Raw genomic sequence first — 22182 nt, 5'->3', positions numbered from 1 at the left:
CCCGTTTAGCATCAGTTACATACTGGTTTCAGTTAGGATGCAGTAACTATGCTATGAGCATGTAATACGTGGGAAAGTAAAAATATGTTTTAAGGTTGAGAGTAATCTGAAGTATATCTTCTAGAAAAAGAACCTTCATAAAAATTGAATTTGTAAATGCTTTTGATTTTTGTTTAGCTGCAATCTTTCTTATGCAAGTGTTTCTATCTTGCTAGTATTTTATAAACTCAGGAAATTGTGTAGGAAGTACTTTTGCAACATTGTATCGACAATGTACCAAATATCCATGCCAGAACTTAAAGGAGGAGAATGCTATTTCATTTAAAATGAAAACAGAAACAAAACAAGTTTCACTTGCTCACTGTCACAGCCCTCTTCACCAGCACCAGAATGTGTTGTGTCCAAGGAGTCCATCCAACAGTTGGGCACCATCATGGTTGCATCCAGGTGTTAGGCCCAGGATCTGTTTTGATGGCGAGGGGGGCAGGAGACACCAGCTGTCAAGTCCTCCTCCTGTCTCTTGGGTTGTTCTTAGATTGGCGATCCTGTGCAGGTTTCAGAAAAGCCTTTCTGTATCATTTTGGAGCTAATGGTCATCAGTGTCTCCAACCTGACCTGCCTCTGTGAGTTATCAGGCATCATCACTATTTCTGGCTCCAATTCTGTGTGTCAATGCAGTCATGCCTACTGCAGATAGATGTGCAGGGGTCTTTATGATCAGCTAATATGGGTGCCATTAACATAGGCTATTCTGAGAGCCATTTCCCTGCTGTGTGTTCCTTTTGATGCCTCCACACCCAGATGTTCCCCTTCATTCTCCTTTCACACCATCTTAGCCTTTCTATTATAATTCCCTACAGTTGGATTGATACTGTTATTCTCTTTGAAAAAGTACCAGTAGCATTTTTAATAATGGTGTACATATGAAATAAGTATTAAATTTTAAGGTTAGATCTAAAACAAAGTGTAATTAAGCTTGTCAGAGCTTTCCTGCAAGATGTGAGTACTTTGCCCAAGGTGTCTTCAGTTTTACGAATTACTCTTAAGTAAATTAGCTTGATAATTTACTGTAATTTACTATAGCATGACATGGGAAAAGATCAACCTTTGGAGACTGGCATGGTTGCTAATGTTGTGTTTTATGTAAGTCTGATCTATGAAGTTAATTAGAGGATTTAATTTAATTAGATAGGGCATATGTATTATGCTTTGAATTCTGGAATTGATTTCAAAACAAAATTGCAAGCATGTGTTCATGTCCAGAAGATGGTATACTAGGAGATAATGCAGCTCCATAATATTAGTATTTAATAGAATAAAATCCTAATACAGCAACAAGTACAACAACTGTGTGAATGACAATGTTTCTTCTGTCCCATCACAGTTTCAAAGAACATTTGAATCGCTAAGAAATGTATCCAGTAAAGCTGATCTGCAGAAAACCTATCAGAAGTTTCGAAAAGATCTGGAAAATCTTGATTATTTGGCATACAAACGTCAACAGGTAGGAAAAGGAAACTTGGTAGGAAGACATGGAATACTGGGTATAAAAACAACACGTGGGAAAAGTGATGCACTTCACAGAGTTATTGTTCTTTCAGTACAGTTACATGCTTCATGTAATATGGTTATATAAGCCAGTAGGAAGGGCAGAAATTATTTTTAATGCAAATTATGTTGGACTGCATGTTTTTTTACTTCTGAACAGATTGGTCCCTCTTAGAGAAAGATACATGAAACAAGTAGGTGAAATTTAGCAGACCATTAAATGTTGCATTAACCCATAACAAAATGTTGGGGTTTTTTTTAGATTAAAGGGCATAAAAATATTTGGATTTTTTGACCTGAGAAATGAACTACATCCCATAGAAGTTAATGGAATCAAATACTGACTGTACATGCAAACCACCAAAGTTTTGTCCTTTAGGAGTGAACTTACAAGATTAGATTGCATAAAACTTAAGAGCTTATGCAGTCTTTGTTGACTCATGCTTGCAAGATGAAGGTTAAATTTAATTGTTAGAATGTGTATAATCTTAGCCCTACTTGCTGTCACTTATGCATGGCTTTTGTGAAAATGTCAGTTCTCGTAATAGATCTTCACTTATTTTTGTGTTCTTGGAGAAACAAGGCTTTGCCTCTTCCACAGAAATGTAACTCCAATTCGTCTGTGTGCTGTGTGTGCCGAGGTGGGGGGAAGTGTTTTGTTTTATATGTTTCTGAATTGTGTCGCCAGGTGTCAGTGTTGTCAAACACTTCTCTTGCTTGGGGCCCGCTCACTTCCAGTCGATGTTTACATCAGGTAATTGGTTAGATTGTTAGAAAAGTAGTAAAGGGCTGAGGGGCAGATGGTATCTGAACACAGGAATGTCTTGTTCTTGAGTTAGGGAGGTCAGGGAGCAATTTGCTTGGGTGAGATTCACTGTGGTGGGTGCCCTTTTCCTGGTTGTGATATGGCGTGGTTCTTTGTGTCCTCTGACATGGGGCTGCCAGCAACAAAAAATGGTGTTTCTACTGGTGACTAATACAAGTTTTAGTTTCTAATGTGTTTGTGTTATCAAATCACATAATCATGTCAAGCAAAATAAATGCCACATCTGTAAGGGCTTGGAGAACATTTCTGAGCTAAGAAAAAGTGTTAATTCTATTAATTCCTTCTCAGGCTCTCACCATATTTTTCCTGGGAATAGCTTGCTTTACTCTGAATTCTCACTCATAGCTTTGCAAAATTCCTTGTTATTTCAAGTGATACGTGTCTAGTTCTGTGGAAGACTATGCATCAATAACATACTACATTTCACGTTAAGTGGGGCATCTTTTCTCCTGTTTTCAGGTCTTTGCTACCCTCCCCATCTCAATACTTGACACTTTCAAGCATTTTGAGAATCTTGACATCCTCATTTGATATAAGGTGTGCAGATACCTCCCCATACTGTTTCTGCTATCTTTCTGCTCTACAGAACTACATTGGCAGAAGCTTTTGCATTTGGAAGTACTAAAGGTGTATTAGCTATACAATCATTTCCTGCTTTCAATCACAGAACAGAAGACAGACTTTTTACTTGGGTGTGCATGTTTCTAACATCTTCTAAAATGCTATTCAAATTTTAAGAAAATAAACTAGGCAAAGGCTGAATTTGTTTTTTTTTTTTTTTTAAAAAAAAAGAGAGATTGGAGATGTTCTCTGTATCTGAGTTAATTTGCACTGTATACCCGATCAGTTGTTTTATGGTTTGGGGAGGTGTTTTTCTGAGTAGTATTTTTTACCTGGTTTTGAGATGAATATCTCATTGAGTATCAATAGAACTTGCTGCAGAATCTGCAGAGTGAGAGTTTTGAAAAGCTGCCATATCTATCAGCTATAGAAAACACTCTGATTTGCTTCCTGCTTGGGAAAGAAAATAATCTTTTTGTGGAAAGATTAAGGTTTGGTTTAATTAGTTTGGAACATGCACAGACCTAAATTGGAACTGAAGCTGTTCAGAGTTTAAGGGATGGTTTTTTCTGAGTTCGTGGAGCGGCCCACCTTTAATTGATAGTATTTTATATGCTCTATTAGATTAAGGAAATATTCATAGCCCTGCTGGCAAAATGTTGAGTCATTCCATCTGTTTGGAGACAAAACTAGCAATTGTATACAATATGAGTATGAATCCATTCATGGTAAAGTAAGAGTTCTACATAGTCAAGTAATGACTGTTGCTTTTGAATGAAATATGGTTGTCTGCTTCTGCCCTTATTTTTTAGACATGAGACATAAAGTGCAATATAGCAATGTAATTTCTCAGTGTTGAAGTTTTCAGGACAGATGGAAAATTACAACTTTGTCTTTTAAAGGATATTTAAAATGACCTGTGTTGATTCTGATTTCTAAGTATGGAACAAACCTTCTCTGTGAGTGGTGGAGGTATACAAGAGACAAAGATGTTGGGGATGTTGATTTATTTTAAGTCATTTTTTAAGTGGCGGTTTTCAGAATGAGGTAGAAGCTCTTGCATTTTCAGATGGCAGGCAGATTGCTGACAGAAATGCCTCTTTTAAATGGGCAATGAGCCTACAAATTCAATTCTGGCTTTCTTTTGTACAAAAAAACTGAAGTTGTTAGCATATGTTGGTCAAACTTCTCAGAGCTTCCAGAGCCTGATTTTGCAAATAGGCTGAGTAGATGTAGTATGAGTTGATGTAGAACTGGTCAGAGTGCCTAACTTCTTTGGTTACTTTGGTCATTGTGGAGGAGGAAGACGGGAATTTCTTGGAGCAGGACACTTCTATGTTTCAAGCCTGAAATATATGGATAACATCCAGTGGTGTGGCTGAGAAGGCTGAGTAATGCTCTTCATGATTCTTCTGTGTCCCAAACACAATGTGAAGCATTGAATCACATCTGTATGCCAGGTCTAGCTGTTGTTGCTGTAACCATGGTCTGTGATGAACTCCCAGAGTATTCAAGTCTGCTCCCTAATACATTGTCGCATGTTAGAACTTCCTTCTTAATATTGGTTAATGGAAGACATCTCTTCCTCTCTACAGGTTTGCCATCCTTTTCTGAGTGATGCTTTATTATCCAGTTACCTGGAAGTATGGCTAAATCATGCCAGAGGAAGATAAAATGCAAATAAAATGTTTACACTCAACACCTGAACATAGGCAGACCCTCTACAAATATTCCTAAAAGATGAAGGTGACGAGATGCATAGGATCAGCTCACATTCAGGTTGTGGCTGCATGGCTGCTGCAGCTGAAGTGCTGGCTGCTGCAGACCAACCCTCAGCCCTGGCCTGGGCTTCATGTTACCATGCATTTTGTTTTGCCTATCCTAGCATTTGTGTGACCCTGCATAGAGCTGTTTCAGTGTGCTAAACTGGCTGAAAATTACTTGCTTTTTGATAGTCTCATTATTCTGTTGCTCACTTTGTGGAAGGCGAAGACATCCGTCTTTCTCCCCTGCTCTAACTTACTGAAGACTTTTCTGACAGACACATACCAGGGATTTCATCTTTTTGCACACCTCCTGGGGTGGGTGTGACATGCTACTAGAGGGGCATCTGGGATTCTTTCAGATTCCAGGGTTAGCTACGCTGAACTTGAGAGAGCGTCATTTGTCAAATATAAGAATTTATTAGAGCTAAGTGGTTCTACACATATGATGGATGCTGGACAACACTAAACAATTAACACCAGACAATCTACAAGTGTAAGAAAGCTAAAAAAGTATAGTAAAGCTAGAAATATAACAGAACTAAAAATAGAATACCCGTATCAGAGCTCTATGGGTAAGCCGCAGATGCACAGTACAATGACCGTTCTTGGATGCATGGTACAATGACTGTTCTTGCCCTTTGCTTGTCCTTATGGGATATCCCTCTGGTATAGTTTTCCTCGAATTATTCTTACCACACTCAAGACGTGCCAAGATGATTCAGGTTCTCCCTGCCAGCTGGCATCAGGGGAGTCTCTGCTGATGGGTGGGTTGTTGGGTCCGCAGGCCAACTGATGGTGAGTCCAAATCCACACCAGAGGTATGTGACTTACTTTCTTTTATCCTTCCCAGGCTTAGTTCATTATCCAGTCACACAGTGCCAGACCATGGTTACACAACAGAACCAGTGGCCTCAGCCGATAACAATGTGATCAACAACATGGTCAACAGGGTGGTCAACAGATAACAGTATGCATGGCCAAAAAATAACCTAGTGCAAAGTTCTGCAGTACCTAGATGCTTACAGTGTGAGTCTGCGGTGTCACTTCTCCTTTGCTGACTAGATTTGCTCAGCGCTCGTGGGGTCTTCCAAGGGCTACAGCAACCCCACAGTGTGGTGACTCCAGCCGTGGTGCACCTGGGGTTCCTAAACTTTTGGGGAGCACCCCAAAGAAAACCCCTCTTCTATGGGCTGCACCATCATGAGTCCCATGCTTGCCTGTGTGGCGCCTATCAGTGGGTTGCATCTGTTAGAAAGAAATCCATTTTGGTTGAGCATATCTGTTCATTGCCAGTCTCCCATTTTGAAGCCTTCCAGGAAATTCCTGTCTACAAGAAATGTACTTTCTGTCTTGTCTAGGAGATAGTCTGGCAATTCCTTTCAATTAAAACAAATTTTGCTTGCTACTGACTGTCATCTCTGATATTTGACTGACCAAGAATAGCTCCTTGCAACAATGAGTAGTATAACTCTTCTCTTGCTCTGTGACTTACTAAAATGTTTCAGAGTGAAGTAGGCTTTACCCTGAACATTGTTTGCATCAGCCTAAGTGTTAACACAAATCTGTAATATAAATGCTTACATGGGATAAGCATAGGTAGTTCTTATTGGCTCTGAAATGAGATCAGACAAAACAGTTAAGCACTTTGGGATGAGAGGGGACTTAGTGATATAGATCCCAGCACTCTCTTTCTTGGGTTACTTCAGTAAGTGCACATTACCTCTTTTCTCATATGGGATTCTCTTCCTATTGAAGGAAAACTGTTCAGATCTTGTTAAGCTCGAAGACTACTGGTTTAAGCTTGTTCATTATAATAACCTTACTGTAAGGTCATTTAAGGAGCATTGAGAAATACTTGAAATAAAAATGAAATTATAATCTAGTTCAGTCTATTTAGCACCTATTAAACTCAAAGATTTTCACTGCTGCTGATGTTCTTAGTGTTAACAGTGTCTTTAGGATGCCTGTAGTGGTGCTGGCTGCAATTCAAAGACTTTCAGTTTCTGCCAAGAAGTTTCCAGCAATATGGCAATCTAAGAGTTGACAATGGAAATTTAGTACATGCACACACACGAAAACAGTATCCCATTGTAAAGTGGTATTAATTTAAGGATTAGTTATTTGATTTTCATTTTATGCCCTCAGGCCAATTGTGTGTCAAAGGACTTAATTTATGTGAAACTGTATGAGTTTTCCTTTTTTAAGTCATTTGGGGATTACTTCCTGATCATTGTATGCAAAAATGTTTTAAAAAGTTGCATAAAAAACTGAAGTTGTTAAGGGCTTCATCAGATAAACTTATGGGGCACACAGTAATTTACTTTAATATGGGAAATAATGCTTCCAGAAGATGGAGCAGAGCCCTTGATCTGTCTTGCTTGAGAGCAGTGCATGATTATCAGTACTGCAGCTGTCTTCATGGTCATACGGGTCGATTTTACGTTTTAGAATTCTTAATTTTGGAATGAGTATTTGCTTCTACAGTCAAACAGTACTTCTCTTTGTTTAGATGAATTAAATGCACTTTTATTCTAACTTTGCTTATTCACTTTGGTTTTTAAGATGCCATTATGTTAAGCATGATATCTGTTCACCAAAGTGCTGTATTGCAGAAATTGGGGCCAAATTTTCAGAAGAGATTATTACCTATAAACTGTTAGAGAGCTTTTTGTGCAACAAGCTCTTTAAGAAGGATGCTGAAAATTGAGGGAGGTCAGCATAGAGGTGGATTATTTGTTGTCAGGAAAACATGCATTATGATGGAAAACTTAAGGAGCTCAGACGGTGTAGCTTCTCTTGGAAAAATTTATGGCTTAGAAATACCACAAATAGAGGTATTTAATCAAGTCTTCATTCTAGTATAAAGAAGGATGATAAGAGCTGTAAGTCAGAAAAGTTCAAACTATAGAGCGGATGAATGTTTTTTTAAATTAACTATTGAGATGGTTTGGTTAAGAGATGCAGTACGTTTACAGCTACTTATAGCCTTTATATCTTTGTATATCATGTCTGTGAAAGACATGCAGTAACTGAGATGCAAATTAAAGGACAGGAATTGCTAAGGAAATTTTTAGGGCTTGTGCTATTCAATGAATGTGACTAACGATTCACAATTTCTTCTAGCCTTAATTTAAGAATGATAGAACTGTTAATTGTGTATTTGAGGATTAAAGGAAGAATTATGCATTTTGAATTGCCAGCTGGATTAATAAATGGGTGAGTTTGCTTACTTTGTATTTATCGCTTTGCCACTGTCTGTTCCTCTGCAGGGCTGCATATGTTAGAGTTCTGGTTTAGGAATTTTCAAATAAATCCTAGGGGAGTTAAGTACTTGACTCTAGAGTATTTTTAAGGAGATGTAGGCACTTGATTCCCATAGGCTTCTTGGAAAACCCCTTTTTTACTTTCTTTTGTTAATATTTAGTCATACCGAAAATAAATTATAAACAAGAATATTCTGTGCATTTCCAGAATTCTAACTCTTATCTCTTCTTGACATAAGATCAGCCATCAATAGTGTTGGTTTGTAGTTAGAAATCTAATTGATTTATGCATTCATTTAGAAAGCAAACAACAAATCAGTCTGAGTAGTGAAGAGAGTATAAAATTATGACAGTTCTATTTTCAGCCACCTACTGACTCTTGATAGTTCCGTGATTGTAGCTCTGCCATTGCTTCTGCCTGTCCAGTGTGTTTATGTGGTTTGCTAATGGGTGAAGAGGTTTTCCCTCTCCCTGCCTACCCCAAAGTGCTGTTATTGCCCTGTGCACAATTTTTGTTATGCGTTCACGGTGGAGGCATGAAGAGAGTTTTGTATCTCATCAACTTTGTAGTTGCATGCAACCTAATTTTACAACTCAGATCTTCAATTGGATTGTCTTACTGTAGTGCTAGTCTTGCATGATTTTATGCTGCAAGTAATTCATGTCTCCATGCATGCGTTTCTTCTGTGCATGTTTGGAAGCCAGACCTTTGAGGAAAAAGTCATGGCTCTTCCATTTGAAAGAAGGAAAAATCAAATGACGCAGTCAAGAGTGAGACATAGTAGAGAACTTCTGGTTTAAGTAATGACACATGGCTCATTACACAGAGTTCTGATCTGCTCCCTGTGCAGCTCCATGGGGAGCAACAGAAGTGTTTTTTCCTGGTCTTCTCATGGATAACACTTGTTTCTTATATGAGTTTGAGATTCAAAAGTAGGTAAATAGACAAGAGTCCTTAGGGGGAACACAGGAAGTGTTGTACATTTGGTCAGATTTGCACCTGAAATGCCTGATACTTGTCCTGCAGTTAATGCCAAAACTCTCATTGATGTTAATGGCTTCAGAATCCAACCTCATGGTAGTCATTGTGGTGAGGGGATAACAGCAAGTTGATGTTAGGAGGTACTTAGTGTTGTTATGAAGGGATATTATAGTTTGAAAAGGATATTAACATTCCTGTGAAAGTATGAGCACTGAGAAACTGAGGAGTGGGTGAGGTTCCCCTTTTGGACGAATAAAGTTGTATTAAAGACTGGAAGAGGAACTTTTTGCACTTAAATGCTTTTTGCACTGCTGTGATAGGTGGATGAAATTTAAGGAAATGGGGAGGTATTTTTTTCCCTTCCAAATATACAAGGAGAGAGAGAAGTGGGCACTCAAGTCCTACTGAAAATCCAGGCATGAAGGTGAAAGCATAAATGCCCTGCATGCCTTTGAAATGTTCTCCTGTGGGCTAGTGTAAGTTTGTTTTGTAATTTGGGGGAGACTGACAGAATTCTGGTTTGGCTTGTATCTGCTAGCGTGACAAAGAAAGGAGAATCCTGAGAAATAATCCTTTCCTCCTTTCATATAGTCTGTGGACGATATAAATAGTATATAAAAATATGAAGACTTGAAATATTATGTGAGGTGACCATGGCAAAAAACCCCCAAAATGTTATCTTGGCCTTGATATTAGGAAGGAAGTGAAACAGGGAGTTCAGAAAGAGTGTTATATTTTTCAGGAATAAATGCRGTGTTGCTGTAATGTGATTGAGACAGATGTGTTGGGTTTAAATAAACTGCTTCTCACTTTCTTGAGAAAACAAAGAGGCTTCTGGGATGCTTGCGACTTGAGCAGAGGGCAAAAGAAGACTTTTTTCTCCAGCTTTGCAAAACCCCGTCTATCACTTTTTCTATGAAATTGCATACCATTTATCTGAGCCCAAAAGGTCGTGGTTTGGGTAAAAGATTTCAGTGTAGTTAGTTGTATCTCTAATAGGTGTGTCTAAAATCTCTTGGAAGCCAGGGCTGGATGATGCTTTAAGTTTAACCAAAGTGTCCAGGAAATTAAAAAACAAACAAACAATGTAAAATTGAGTAAAACAGTAGGAATTAAATGAGGTCCTCATCTGGGAATTAAATTACAGTAAGAACTAAAGAATATGGCTTAAAAGGCATGGTGTAACAATCTGATAAACCATTCTGAGTGTGTCACGGGGGAGTTTAGAAACACCATTGATTATGTACCTGAATATTTGATGTGGTACCATGTATGTTTCTTAATTCATTTTTGATATGTTGGTGTTGTGTTTCAGATGCATCTGGAGGCTCGGATCAGGGCACTGTTTGAGCTGACTAGAAAAAAATATAAATATATATATAATATATATTTTAATGAAAAATACTGATACTTCAGATAGTAATCTTATTCTCATGCAGGACAAAAACAGAACTCATGAAATGTAAATGGGGACAGAATTTAAAGAGAGAGGGACTAACTRGTGCAACAATAACTGATAATATGACAATTATAGTGTTCTCTTAGGCAGCGATGTCCTGTCTAGATATTAACAAAAGTGGATTTTTGGACAGCAGTAGCAAGATGAGCCTTAAAAAGAATAAAACATTTGGGGGTTCATAGTTCTTGACGTTTCAGGGGAGTTTATTCCAAAAAAGGAGTGAAAGGTATTTGTCAGGTGTACTTTAATAGTTAACATCACAGGCAAAGCAGAGTTAAGTGATCTAACTCTTTCATGTCGATGCTAGATGAAACCGTGGTGCACACTGAGCTCCCCTTTCAGTTTTTAAAAAACAGTGATTGATTACCCTGTCCTGATTTCATTAGCTGGTAATCACCTTGTCATCCTAATGAATACCTGTCCCAATTCCTCTGTGCTATGGTTAGCAGAGCCCCTAGTCTCTTGTTGCTTCCCAAATACTTGCAAATTATGAGCAAAAGTTTTATGCAGGTTTATGAAAGCTCAGCTCTACTGCTCTAATTGCAGTTGGGGAAGTTAGAAGGAGGGGTGGAAAAGGAAGAGGCAGATTTTCAGTGATGACGCAGGCAAGGTTCAAGATGATAGGTTAGAATGGACACCTTTAGTTTCACTCTGCCTCCCCCACTCTTCAGCAATAACCCACTAGACAGCTGAGTACACCTGTCATTTTGCAGATAGGCTACTACAGTTTGAAGTAATAATAGCTTTTTATTGGATTGCAGGTATAATCTGTAGCAAGGTATGTTTTAGTTGTTTAGCCCTAATCAAAGATTTAGGAGAGCACAAGAACATTTCTGATACAATCCGCTCTACAAACGGGTGCCCTTGCTGAACCTTTTTACTACAGCTTCCGTGTTTGTACCCGGCAATGGCTCGGGATATGGTTGTTGCAACAGTGTGCAAGGTTAGTAAGCATACTGGGGATTAGGCTGCATGATGACTACAGCAGGATCTTGGGTAGAAGAGAAGAATTTTAGCTGTGGAAAAATGGTCAGATGGTACTACTAGAGAACCGCTTGCATAAGGGCCAGTATTAGGACTTATGTCCTGGATATAAAACAAAGGGAAATGCAGTGCAATTTTGAGATGATACAAAAATTCAAAGCTGGAAACATTCAGTACTAGGATGAGAAGCAAAGTAATTTAGAATGAATTTGATGAAATAAGTCTATGAGCCTATTTCTTAGCCTTTTCTAAGGCAAACCTATTGCTAAAGTGCTGTTGGATTTTCTTGAGCAGAGACTGTGAGATCATGCTCTCTATCCTAGTGATTAGGATCTTTAAAGAAAAATTATTCTCTGAGCTGCTGAAGATGCAGTGACATTAACTAGACTTAGCTGCATATGATGAGAATCCAGGCTTAGAGAGTGGTTTGACAAAGTGACTACTTGCCATTCTTGCAATGGTAATTTTTTCTAGCCTAAATTTTGAGTTCCTCACTCCTGTGAGGAAGACAGAAGCATAAAGAGCATCTAATATGGAGGAATAACTGTGGGTGGGACAGACAAAGCGTTTTGGAGTTGATTATGTGATTTAGCCTGGAGTAAATGTGAAACAATGGATCTGTGTATTAAAATACACAAAGGAATAGTTCTGTGCTACACAACCTAGACTCTGAAATGGCAGTCATTAACTGTGACATTTCTGGTATAGCTAACTGCTGGAGTTGGTTGGAATTATTTAATATAAAGTTATGTTTGGATTTTTTTTTTAAGAGAGTGAGACAGACAGACTGACTGACTCCTACCACAGAACAGCATTTTCTTCAAATTCAGATTAAAGTTCCTATTCTGTTTGTTTCGTGAGGCTTAAACTAACATGGTCTAGTGAGCTTGATATTTATAGTTGTGGGGAAGGTGTCTCTTCTTTTGACAAAGATTTTTAAAAGTGCTTTATTTTTTGRTCCACTGGAAAATGGGAAAAAATCCTTGCATCTCTGGGATGATTTTAGAATTAGAAGTGGTCAGCAGCATTACTGATGAATAAATACAGGAGAAATTAATGTGTTACTTTATCAACATTATGCCTAGTGATTCAAAATGCATTAATTACTGTAAATGGATGGCTCTTTAATTTGTTTTAAAATAAAGATGTCTGTCTAAGGATCTTGGTGCACTGACCCATTGGTAGCAATATAGTAAAATCCCAACAGCACTGAAGTAATCACTTTGGTGTAATTCGGCCAGCTAATGRGACTCCCTTCTTTGACCTCGGAATTAGGAAAAGCGTGCTTTCACACCTCCAGATGCTGCTATCAAACAGGCATTTTTTGCTGTGGACTTTGGAAGGCACCACATTTGAACTGTTTCAGCGTGCTCTAGTATTTTGAAGTCCAGAAAGAATTGCAAACCACCCCACTAACTTTTCTGAAACTTGTTCAGCTTTGTTTTCTTCTGATAATAGCCATGGCAATCTGAGTTCACTTGGATGGTCAAGGACAGTCAGCGTGGGTCTCTCTGCTGGGATATCACATGGTGCCAGTAAGCAAGTACTTTCTTTCTTTACTGGCTTATGTTTGTTAAAATGCAGTCCCATGTTCTGGCTTTTTGAGCTTGAAGTGACAAAAGCACAGAGGTGCAGAGAGATACCGTATCAAAGTGCAGAAGATGCTGGTCATTTCATGAGACAGGTTAAAGATCAGCTTCCCCAATCTCTAGTACAGGTCCAAAAAGCAGGACCAAAATGTGGCAAGCTTCTGTCTGCTAAGCTGAGATGGGCCTTTAGCCATCGTCATTGGTGGGATATCTTTAGCTGTTTGAAAGATTACTTATTTGTGTGCTTGTGACCTGAGGCAATATTCAAAATACAAAGCATGGCTGTGCTTAGTCTGCACTCTAAACTTCTAGAAGTAGAAAGCACCTTGCAATTCCTCTGTTGAAGTGAAGCACTGGAGAGGGGATGTTAAGGTAAGTCAGAAACAATTGGGTTCCAAGTGAGTTGGTTCTTTAATGTGCAAAGGTTGATACAAAATACAGGTGGTGGAAGAAAGTCTTGTATAGATGCTGTACAGCCACAGTCATTTAGAGAGATCTAATCGTTTGGCATTCTTCCTTATTTTGGTCAACCAAGCCCTAGAAACACGTAGKTCTGCACCTAGTAGGTGGGTTGGGGAGAATGCATCATGATAGTTGTCATTTCCATCAAGAAGACAAAGTTGTTTGCAAATCATCTATCAAAATGATCTTTCATTGGGAGATTCCTGTTAATTGAATCTGGAACCTTGCTAGAGTTGTGTGTTTTTGTGAAAGCTTGTTGGAAAAGTTTCTCAGGCTTAGGATGTAATTTGTTGGGGGGAGAGGGGAGATATTCATGCCAGTGCACTGACTGTAGGCTCCCAAGTTTGTGGGAGATTTCAAATCTGACATCTGTGTAACTGCACCTGAATTTCTCACTCCTAAGTGAATCTTTAGTCCTAGGTTGAAGCAGATCCCTTTCTGGCCACCTCTAGTGTTCAGACCTTCTATTTTGAAGGGACATCTTCTAAAGCATCCCTGATCTCCTCACCAGATCTGCCTAAGTGTAGCAGGACTAATGCTCTAGTAGCTTCTACTGCTTTTAAGGACACTGCACTGTGTGTAATGGTTGTCACATACCTCAGGTCTGATCAGATTTTTCATTAAAGATGAGGGATGCCTGCGGCTATCCTATGCATGCAGCTGTCATAAATCATCATTACTATCTTCCTATATCTGGCTTTGTGGCTGATAATATTTAAAAAAAAAWTTTTTTAAGCATAAAAAGAGAAAGGGGAAGGTGGGAAAGAAATTCTCCAGGATTTGAAAACAGTAAAAAAGAAATTGCCCTCCTGTCAGTGGAAGTTGTCTATATAGAGCTTTCAAAGGAAATAAATTCAGAAATTTTTTTTGAATATCTGGAGACACCTAAATCCATGGTTAGATGCAAAAATAATGTGTGTTGTTTTTATTAAGCTTGAGTAACTTGTATCTTCTTGTTCTGGATGGGGTTTTAAACAAGTTTATCTGGGAGGGAAAGTTGCACTTTCCTCATCTCTGATTTCTGAATTGCAAAGAGACTGTGGAAGTGTTCTTTCTCCCAGACAGAAATATGTGTAGATACTTCCAACTCTGACTGCTGTTGTATTTTATAGGGGGACTTCTGTGTTTTTTTGTGTTGTTGATTCACATAGATTCACATGGATCCTTGTTTCTGTTCCCTAGATGACCTTCGAATGGAGCCATCAGGTACAATATTATAGGGCTGTAGTCTTCCTGGAAATTTTACTGTTTATGAAGTTATCACAAATCTTAAGTGTAATAAACATGGAGAAGAGGAGGCTTTGTCTCTGTTCATTCATAACCCCATATATTCCTCTGTTTCTCAGACTGGAAGAATTTGATTTAAGTTCAAGTGGTGTTTTTTAATTGCTGAATTATGTAGTTAATCGTAATTTTTTTTAACTTATTGGAATAGATTTGTATCTATTAGAGGTAGTAGAACAGTAACCATTCTGATCTCGAAAGCTTGTGCTGCATTCTTTTAAGAGGCATAAAATGCTTCAGGAGAGTGAGGATTAAGAGATTGGTGAAAATTCGTATTCGGAAAATAAATAAAAAGTCCTATTCATAGTCAGATGATTTTTGGATTTAAAAATGCCATGTATTGTTAGACTCTTCTGCAAAAATGTCTTTAATTTAGTATTTTATTAGCTTTATAGAAAAAGAACTTTTCTGAAAATAATGATACGCAAGGGTCTGTAAAAGTACGCTGAGAAACTCAGAGAAGTAAAACTACGAATGAAGCATAACAAGAATAGAAAGTCTTCAATTTGTTGGCATAAACTGATTATAGTGCATGCAATATGTCACTGGGGTAAATACAAAACTAATGTCCTGGAATGTACGTCAGGCAGCTGATAAAGATTTTTTTTTCTTTTTTTTCAGTACATAGGAATAAATTTAATTTTACTTGTAATAAATTTCTGGATCACTCAGTGATCTTAAATTTGTTTACCTTTTCTTCTGATTGCATTTTGCAGTCTGGTTTGTTTTTTTTTCTTTTGCTGCCTTTATTAGGTAAGTAGAATTCTTGTTGGTTTGTCAAGAAAAGGGTCTGAAGAGCTGTAGGCAAATCATTATAGATTAAAAACAATCTACTTAAGAGTGTATTGAGAAAGTAGAATATATATGGGACACAAACTGTAAAGTGAAAATACTAGAACATAATGATGAAACCTGGAGTGACCATTTTAGATGTACAGAAAGCAATAGTTAAACTCTGTGGTACTTGACTTTCTTCCAGGACTTGGTGCGCTATTAATTCCCAGAGTGGTTTTAAAACAAAATTGTGAAATGTGAAACTGAGTTCAAGTCATGCTATTTCATTTTCTTGTGCCTGTGGTAGGGTAAAGGTGTCTCAGAGAGAATCTAAATGGCCACTCCATAGGTGGCCTGAAGCAAGGGGTCTACTACAGTGGCTTTCTGTGGGGAGCTTGGGATGGAAGAAACACACAGAAGGACTGAGGTGTGCTTTAATGTTTCCAAGCAGACGTTAATCAAAGCAGTTCTCAGGCTTTTTTGATACGTCACAGCCAAGACTTACCCCTCATTGCTCCAAGGATATGGGAAAAATGGAGATGCTCTGTCCTTTTTTCCTGTTTGCATGCTGTGTTTTTGACTTCCTTCCCCTGAACCTTGAAACCATAGCCTTTTGGCCTTACCCTTAGTAGAGATTTCTTCTGCTAGTGTTAAAATCATCCATAACATGTTGTATGTGTCTGACTTCCCAAATGTGACCCATGTCAGTGTTCTCTTCCTTAATTTCCTAAAGCAGTAACTTGCAGGAGTACCATATGCATCTCCATGGAGTCTTACTTTCTGAAGTCCAAATGATGACACTAATTTCACCACCAGCTGACTTTGCAGAAACAGTTATCTCTTCTGATACTATGGGGAGAACTTGAGAAATTCTTCTTTCTTTGCGGTAGAAGAGAAATTGAAAATCATACTGAGTTTTTTTGTTTTGTTTTGTTTTAGAGGAATTATTAGGTATTTGATAGTTTCGGTCTGTGAAAGTATCATGAGTCCTTATCTTGGCTACAGGACATGTTTTATGATGTCTTCAACTAAATGGTAAAATATTACTTTAGATAATCAAGATCTTGCGAATTTCTTTACAAGGCTGTACTATTGCAAACACACTCTAATGTTGATGACAGACACTTTAATACTGAATTGGCAAAGAAGAGATGACAAATAGATACCTGCAGTCTGTTTTTATTTTCATTCAATTCTGTGGAAATTAATGGGTGGGAACGTCCAATAGAATACGACTGTTTACTGTGAGTTGCTGAAATACTTTTCAGTGCTTCCATTAACCATGACAAATGTTAGTGCACACACAAGTTATTGCATAGTGTAATCTAAGATATACTTTTTCATTTTCCATTATGTTTGTACATAGTGGCTGCAATTTTGGTTCAGATGTGTGGATTTTTGAACTTTGACTTTTTAATGGCAAAGGATTTTTCTAATATCTCTTTTTTAAAACTTGGGTGCATCTTTTATAATTTAAATATTGTACAATATTGCCCCTGTTCTTGCACTCAGGCTTACCATCTGTTTTTAAAAGGGTACCGATTCTGCCTTCTCTTCTGTGGAATAAGTAATGAAGCATGCGATATTAATCAAGAAAAGAGAGGCAGATTATGTGTAGATTGTCTCCATGGTGGCAGAAATAAGTGTCAGTACATTTTGGTATGTATTTAATTCTGAAGAACAATCACTGTTTTAATGAAATTAACTCAAAAACAAATGCTAAATTTCATCTCTTAAAACTGGTTAAAATATTTTGTGTGAATTACAAGGCAAAATGGAACATAAGGAATGGACAAGAAGATAACAAAATTCTAGATATTTCAAGAGTCAACAAGAGAAATTAACATTTAGTTTAATATATATGAAGATAGACTGGAATGTTGTCTGATCAAAGAACAGACATAAATTTCAGAGGAAATTATTTTTGATGTAGAATGTATGTAGTAAAACAGATAAAGTTGTGAGTTTCAACTTTATATGGAATAACTGATATTCAGTAATTTTCTTTGGCACTGAGAAGATGGTACTATTATCTGCAATTGAGTTGTAGTTTTTCTCAAGTCATTTGGTTGCACTTCTGCCTCTCTTGGTGAAAGGGATCTTGAGCAGGAGGCAACAAAGAATCAGTACAAGCAGCTACAGATTTCATATACTGATAAAGAAAAGCTGTTGGTACTTGCATCACTTCTTGGGTAAGGAGAGATATTGCAAGTTGTATTATGAGGAATTTTCATGAGTAGCATCAGCWACTACTACCACGTGTGTTTTGCAGCTTTAGTGCACATCTCATTTTTCATTTTGCACCTTTTTTTTTTGCTTTTCTTTGGCTTATATGATGATATTTGAACTGGACCCTGGGCTTTTGTTGTAGTCTAATAGTCTCTTTTCTTCAATGTTGAAATGGTTTCTAAGGTCTCTGGATATCCACACTGCTGTGATACTGTCTATATAAAAAAAAATTCCTCCTTAAAATTATCAAAATTGCCACATCTTACAGGAGCTTACAGGAGTGAAAGAATAGAAGTAAACAGCTTTCCTGATGAAAGGAGACTCCTATGGGAAAATGTAGGGGATCTATGCAGGAATAGTGATGATCAACACACCCAAAAGTTATCTCAGAAAGGAGGTAAATTACTGAAAGTGATGTAGTCTGCTGGTAATATGAAATTATTAAGGACAGTCCAACTGAAAGCTAACTTTATGCAGTCTTGCAGGAAGAGAGCAACACAAATTGGGAAATGAGAAGGCAAACTATATTTTGTAATGATTTTGGTATTTTCTTTGTGATATTTTCTGTGTAGTAACTTTCAGTGGATGAACTTGATTTTTTTTTTCTTTATGAAACTGTTGTCATATCTTTTATTGTTTTTTATAAAGATTTTGTTAATCCTTCCTGACTAAAGGATTTCCTTACAGGRCCTGAATGTAATTTTCTCTAGAGATACGTTAGGCCCGTGCTTTCAGACAGTAGTCATGTATTTCTTATCATATTTGTCCAGGAAGACATCCTTTTGCTTCTACTTGTAACTTCTGTGAGGAGGAGAAGGAAAATACAGGCTTTGACAAGCTTTTCTCCAACAATTTCCATGTTCCAGATATGTTTTTTAATTTCATCTGGGCTCTCAATTGGATCTGCCTGTATTTTTACATAGCCTCTGTTTTTGAAGTATGAAATTGCTCTTTAAACACAAATGTTGGTTGTGCTCTGGCTTTTTATTTGTAAAGGACAGAATCTTCTAGATCTTCATCTACAGTATTTATCTGTGCTCTTGAAAGAATAAGAAATCCATCTATTTTATCGTGGAGATGACTGACGTATAGCCAATGATGGCTAGTACATACTGGGACGGTACAAGATAGTCCCTCTCTCCGAGCTCAGTTCTCCAAATATGAAGCAGCCCTGACAGTATCTGCTCAGGGATACATACAGTGGTGAAAACGCATAGGAAGCAGACTGGAGGGAGTGTGAGGGAGAACAAACTCCTATGGAGCAGCAGAGCCTTGCAGAGATATTGGGCTTCCTAGGGAGTAACTATAGCTGGAGAGAGACCACCTTTTGTGGAGGAAGATGGGACAATGCACTGTATTGTCCCAGGCTCCCGCTCAGTTCAGAACTCGGGAATAATTGAAGTACCATACAATACAAAGTTGTGATGATCTTGTTGCAGTGAGAGGCACCTTGCTTCTCTGGGTCTACAGCGTACCAGATGACTTGGCAGTGTTTTACCTCTGGGCTGATTCAGAAGGTTCCTCTGAGCTCAAGGTGGTAAGGGTTGTTGCCTTCCTGAGGGATAAATTGGACTCTTGCTTTTGTTCAGTATAAGGAAATGGTGATGTGTATAGCACCCACATCTCGTCTTACTTTGAATATTTAGCATCTGTAAAACAGCCCCATCCAGAGTTGTTTGCATATATTTGAAGATCTGTGCTGGCATTAAGCCGCTGGTTCTAATACTGTATTTAGTAAGGCTGTAGTGCCATTCTGACTCCTTTTTAACCCTTCATGTGCCTAAGGAAAATATAAATACGGGTAATTGCTGGAACGAGAAAGAGGAGTTGCATGCAGGAACTGATTTTTTTTGGATGTAGTACTGAATACATACAGTCCGTCTCTGCTTCCTACTGTTGAGTCCACCAATTCCCATATTTCATCAGGAATAATGACACTGAGTAGCAGCTAGAGATAGAAACCTGTGCTGTCAGTGCAAAACAAGGAGACACTTGAAGGCATGAATTACCATAATAGGTGTATCTGGATATAAGAGTCAGAACAGGGATTTCATGGATGCATCTGCACTGAAATTCAACATGTATATAGGGAACAATTTTCTACCTCAGATTACTGTATGGGTAACTAACCTTCTTTTATGTTTCCTAGACTTTTAAAGCCACTTGGCATGCACTATCCTTAATACCCTTTCTGCAGGGAAGTTGTTGCATTAAAATAAAGTTGTTAGGTTGCAAAGTCAGTTGCTCAAAAAAAAAAAAAGTGCCAGCTCTCTGCTTGTCTAAGAAACCTAAATTTTGCCCTTATGCATGTCCAGGATACACACACAATGAGACAGAGAGGCTGCGCTTTGTATTGTGTCTTGGCCRCTTTAGGATCCCCATCTAAACTCCTCTAACTTTTGTCACTGGATTCATTCTGCACAGGTGCAGCTTCTTATTCATGAACTCTCTTCATAATAGAGAATGAATCATAAGTTAAAAGAAAATCATGGATGAATTATGGTGCCTAATAAAATAATCCCCATGTTAGCCAAATGGCTGTGACGTATATGAAATTTTTGAAAATATTTGGAAATAATAAAAGAGAGCAGTGGTTTGAGAAAACATATCTGAACTGAGGATACTTCAAGTTTATAAGACACATATTCTGCTTAATGGAAGTTTGCCTGAATAGAGGTTTACTTGTAGTAAATTTCTGTATTGAGGAGATGATCAAGCATGATAAATGGTCCCCTTTGCAGGAGACCTCTTTTATACTGTCATGCCTGCTTCCCATTAATACTTTTTTTTTATCTGATGTCTCTGTAAATCAGTGTCAATAGATCTGTACAACCCAGATGGTCCATGAAGACTGTTTAGAGAATTACCATCTTAGCTCATCTTGCTTCCTTTTTAATTCATTGACCTCAATACTTAGTTTCTATATTCTGCATTCTGACCTTATTTATACTGGTTTAAATCTGAAGCAGTTTCAAGAAGTTAATAGTGTTATAAACTTAAACCAGTATAGCTAAGATCCGAATCTATTCTAATTGGACAGGAACAATTTCAGTAAATTAAATGTTTTAAAACTAAATTGCCTACCTCTTACTTTGAGGCCTGGCTTTGCTCACTACCTGTACACAATTCATGTGAATTATACTCAGAATGGACATTAAGAAGACACAACAGTATTACTATTACTGTATAATTCACTTTGAGATAATGAAAAAAAAATAAAAAAAAAAAAAAAAAAAGTCTTTGGTGGCAGGGGTAGATTTCTTGCACAGATATTTTCTATGCAGAGAGCACCAGGATTGTGTGTTGTTTTGTTTGTTTTTTTCAAAGTATCTGTTGTAATTATATTTCCTTCCTGAATAGTTTTCTATTATGGAGAGATACAAAGCACTCTGCCTTTAGAGAAGTCCAAAGAAATAATACAGTCAAGAGAGCTCTATAACAATTACCCATGTTTTAGCTACAATAAAAATTCTTTAAAGCGTTCCACCACCTTTGAAAGAAAGTAATAAGAAGGAGATATCAAGCAATCTTATTTTCTTATTTACACTGTCTTCCTTTCTCAGAAATAATGTTTCTCCTGAAATTCTCTGTGGTAATTTCCATTAATTATACTTAGTCCTTTAAGACTAAGCTTAACCAATACACTGTTGTGAACATCAGGCATCTTTCTTCTTTCCAAATCAATATGAACTTTATGAATTATATCTGGGACTTTTGAAGTGGATAATAACCTGCTGGAGAAGAGAATAAAATACTTAATCTGTGTGTTCAGGAATAATTAAGAGTGGCCTTGGCACTCAGAAAAAAAATTAGCTTAAGAGATCAACCTTAGTTGCTGCATTTGTTTTATTGATGATCTTTTCCTGTTCCCAGATAAACAGGCAAAGTAAATTTATTGAAACATACAAGCACTTTACAGTAAAAAGGCACTGATATAGTTCTTAAAGTAACAAACCCCTATACGATCACAGAGGAAGAAATGTAGTACTTTTAATTGAAGTGTTGTGTGCTGCTCATGGATATAAGGGCACTGAATTATAGCGTCAGTGAACCCAAGAGACGTGGGAAGAGAGAGTAAACAAACAAAAGTACAACTGAAGAGAGGACAGAAAATACAGCCCCCCAAACTGATCCAAATTCCTGTTCATGGTTGTTTTTCCTTCTAATATTGTCGTGGTTGAGAAGTGAGTGGTTTGAATGTAGTCCATACCAAAAATTAAGACCTCAGATTGTGCAGCGCATAAAAATAAAGTCTCACCTGCTTGTTACTTGGACGTTTCTTTAATAGGATCAGGTCATATTTGTTTAATATACATGTGGAACTACATGAAAATTATTGGGATTGCCAGTTAGAGGCATTTGGGGCTTTATTCTTCCTTGCTTTGCAAACCCATGTTAGGAGGGAGAACATTAGGGAGGGAAAACAAGCAACGGTGATGGGAGGAGGAAGATAGA

At 37.6% G+C, this 22182-nt stretch overlaps 1 protein-coding gene across 1 annotated transcript in view; it reads left to right on the top strand.

The window, feature by feature from the left end:
- CTNNA3 (catenin alpha 3) overlaps positions 1–22182 on the top strand; it is a 584821-nt gene that overhangs the window by 45285 nt on the left and 517354 nt on the right. Inside the window, exon 5 of the mRNA XM_026059969.1 lies at positions 1385–1504. Coding sequence (XP_025915754.1) covers positions 1385–1504 — 120 coding nt within the window. The remainder of the gene's footprint in view (positions 1–1384; positions 1505–22182) is intronic.

Source organism: Apteryx rowi, unplaced genomic scaffold (assembly GCF_003343035.1).
Source record: "Apteryx rowi isolate R43461 unplaced genomic scaffold, aptRow1 scaffold_162, whole genome shotgun sequence".
In the NCBI taxonomy this organism is placed as follows: domain Eukaryota; kingdom Metazoa; phylum Chordata; class Aves; order Apterygiformes; family Apterygidae; genus Apteryx; species Apteryx rowi.
Note: the sequence above shows the minus strand (reverse complement) of the source record. Positions and strands in the feature narration are given on the sequence as shown.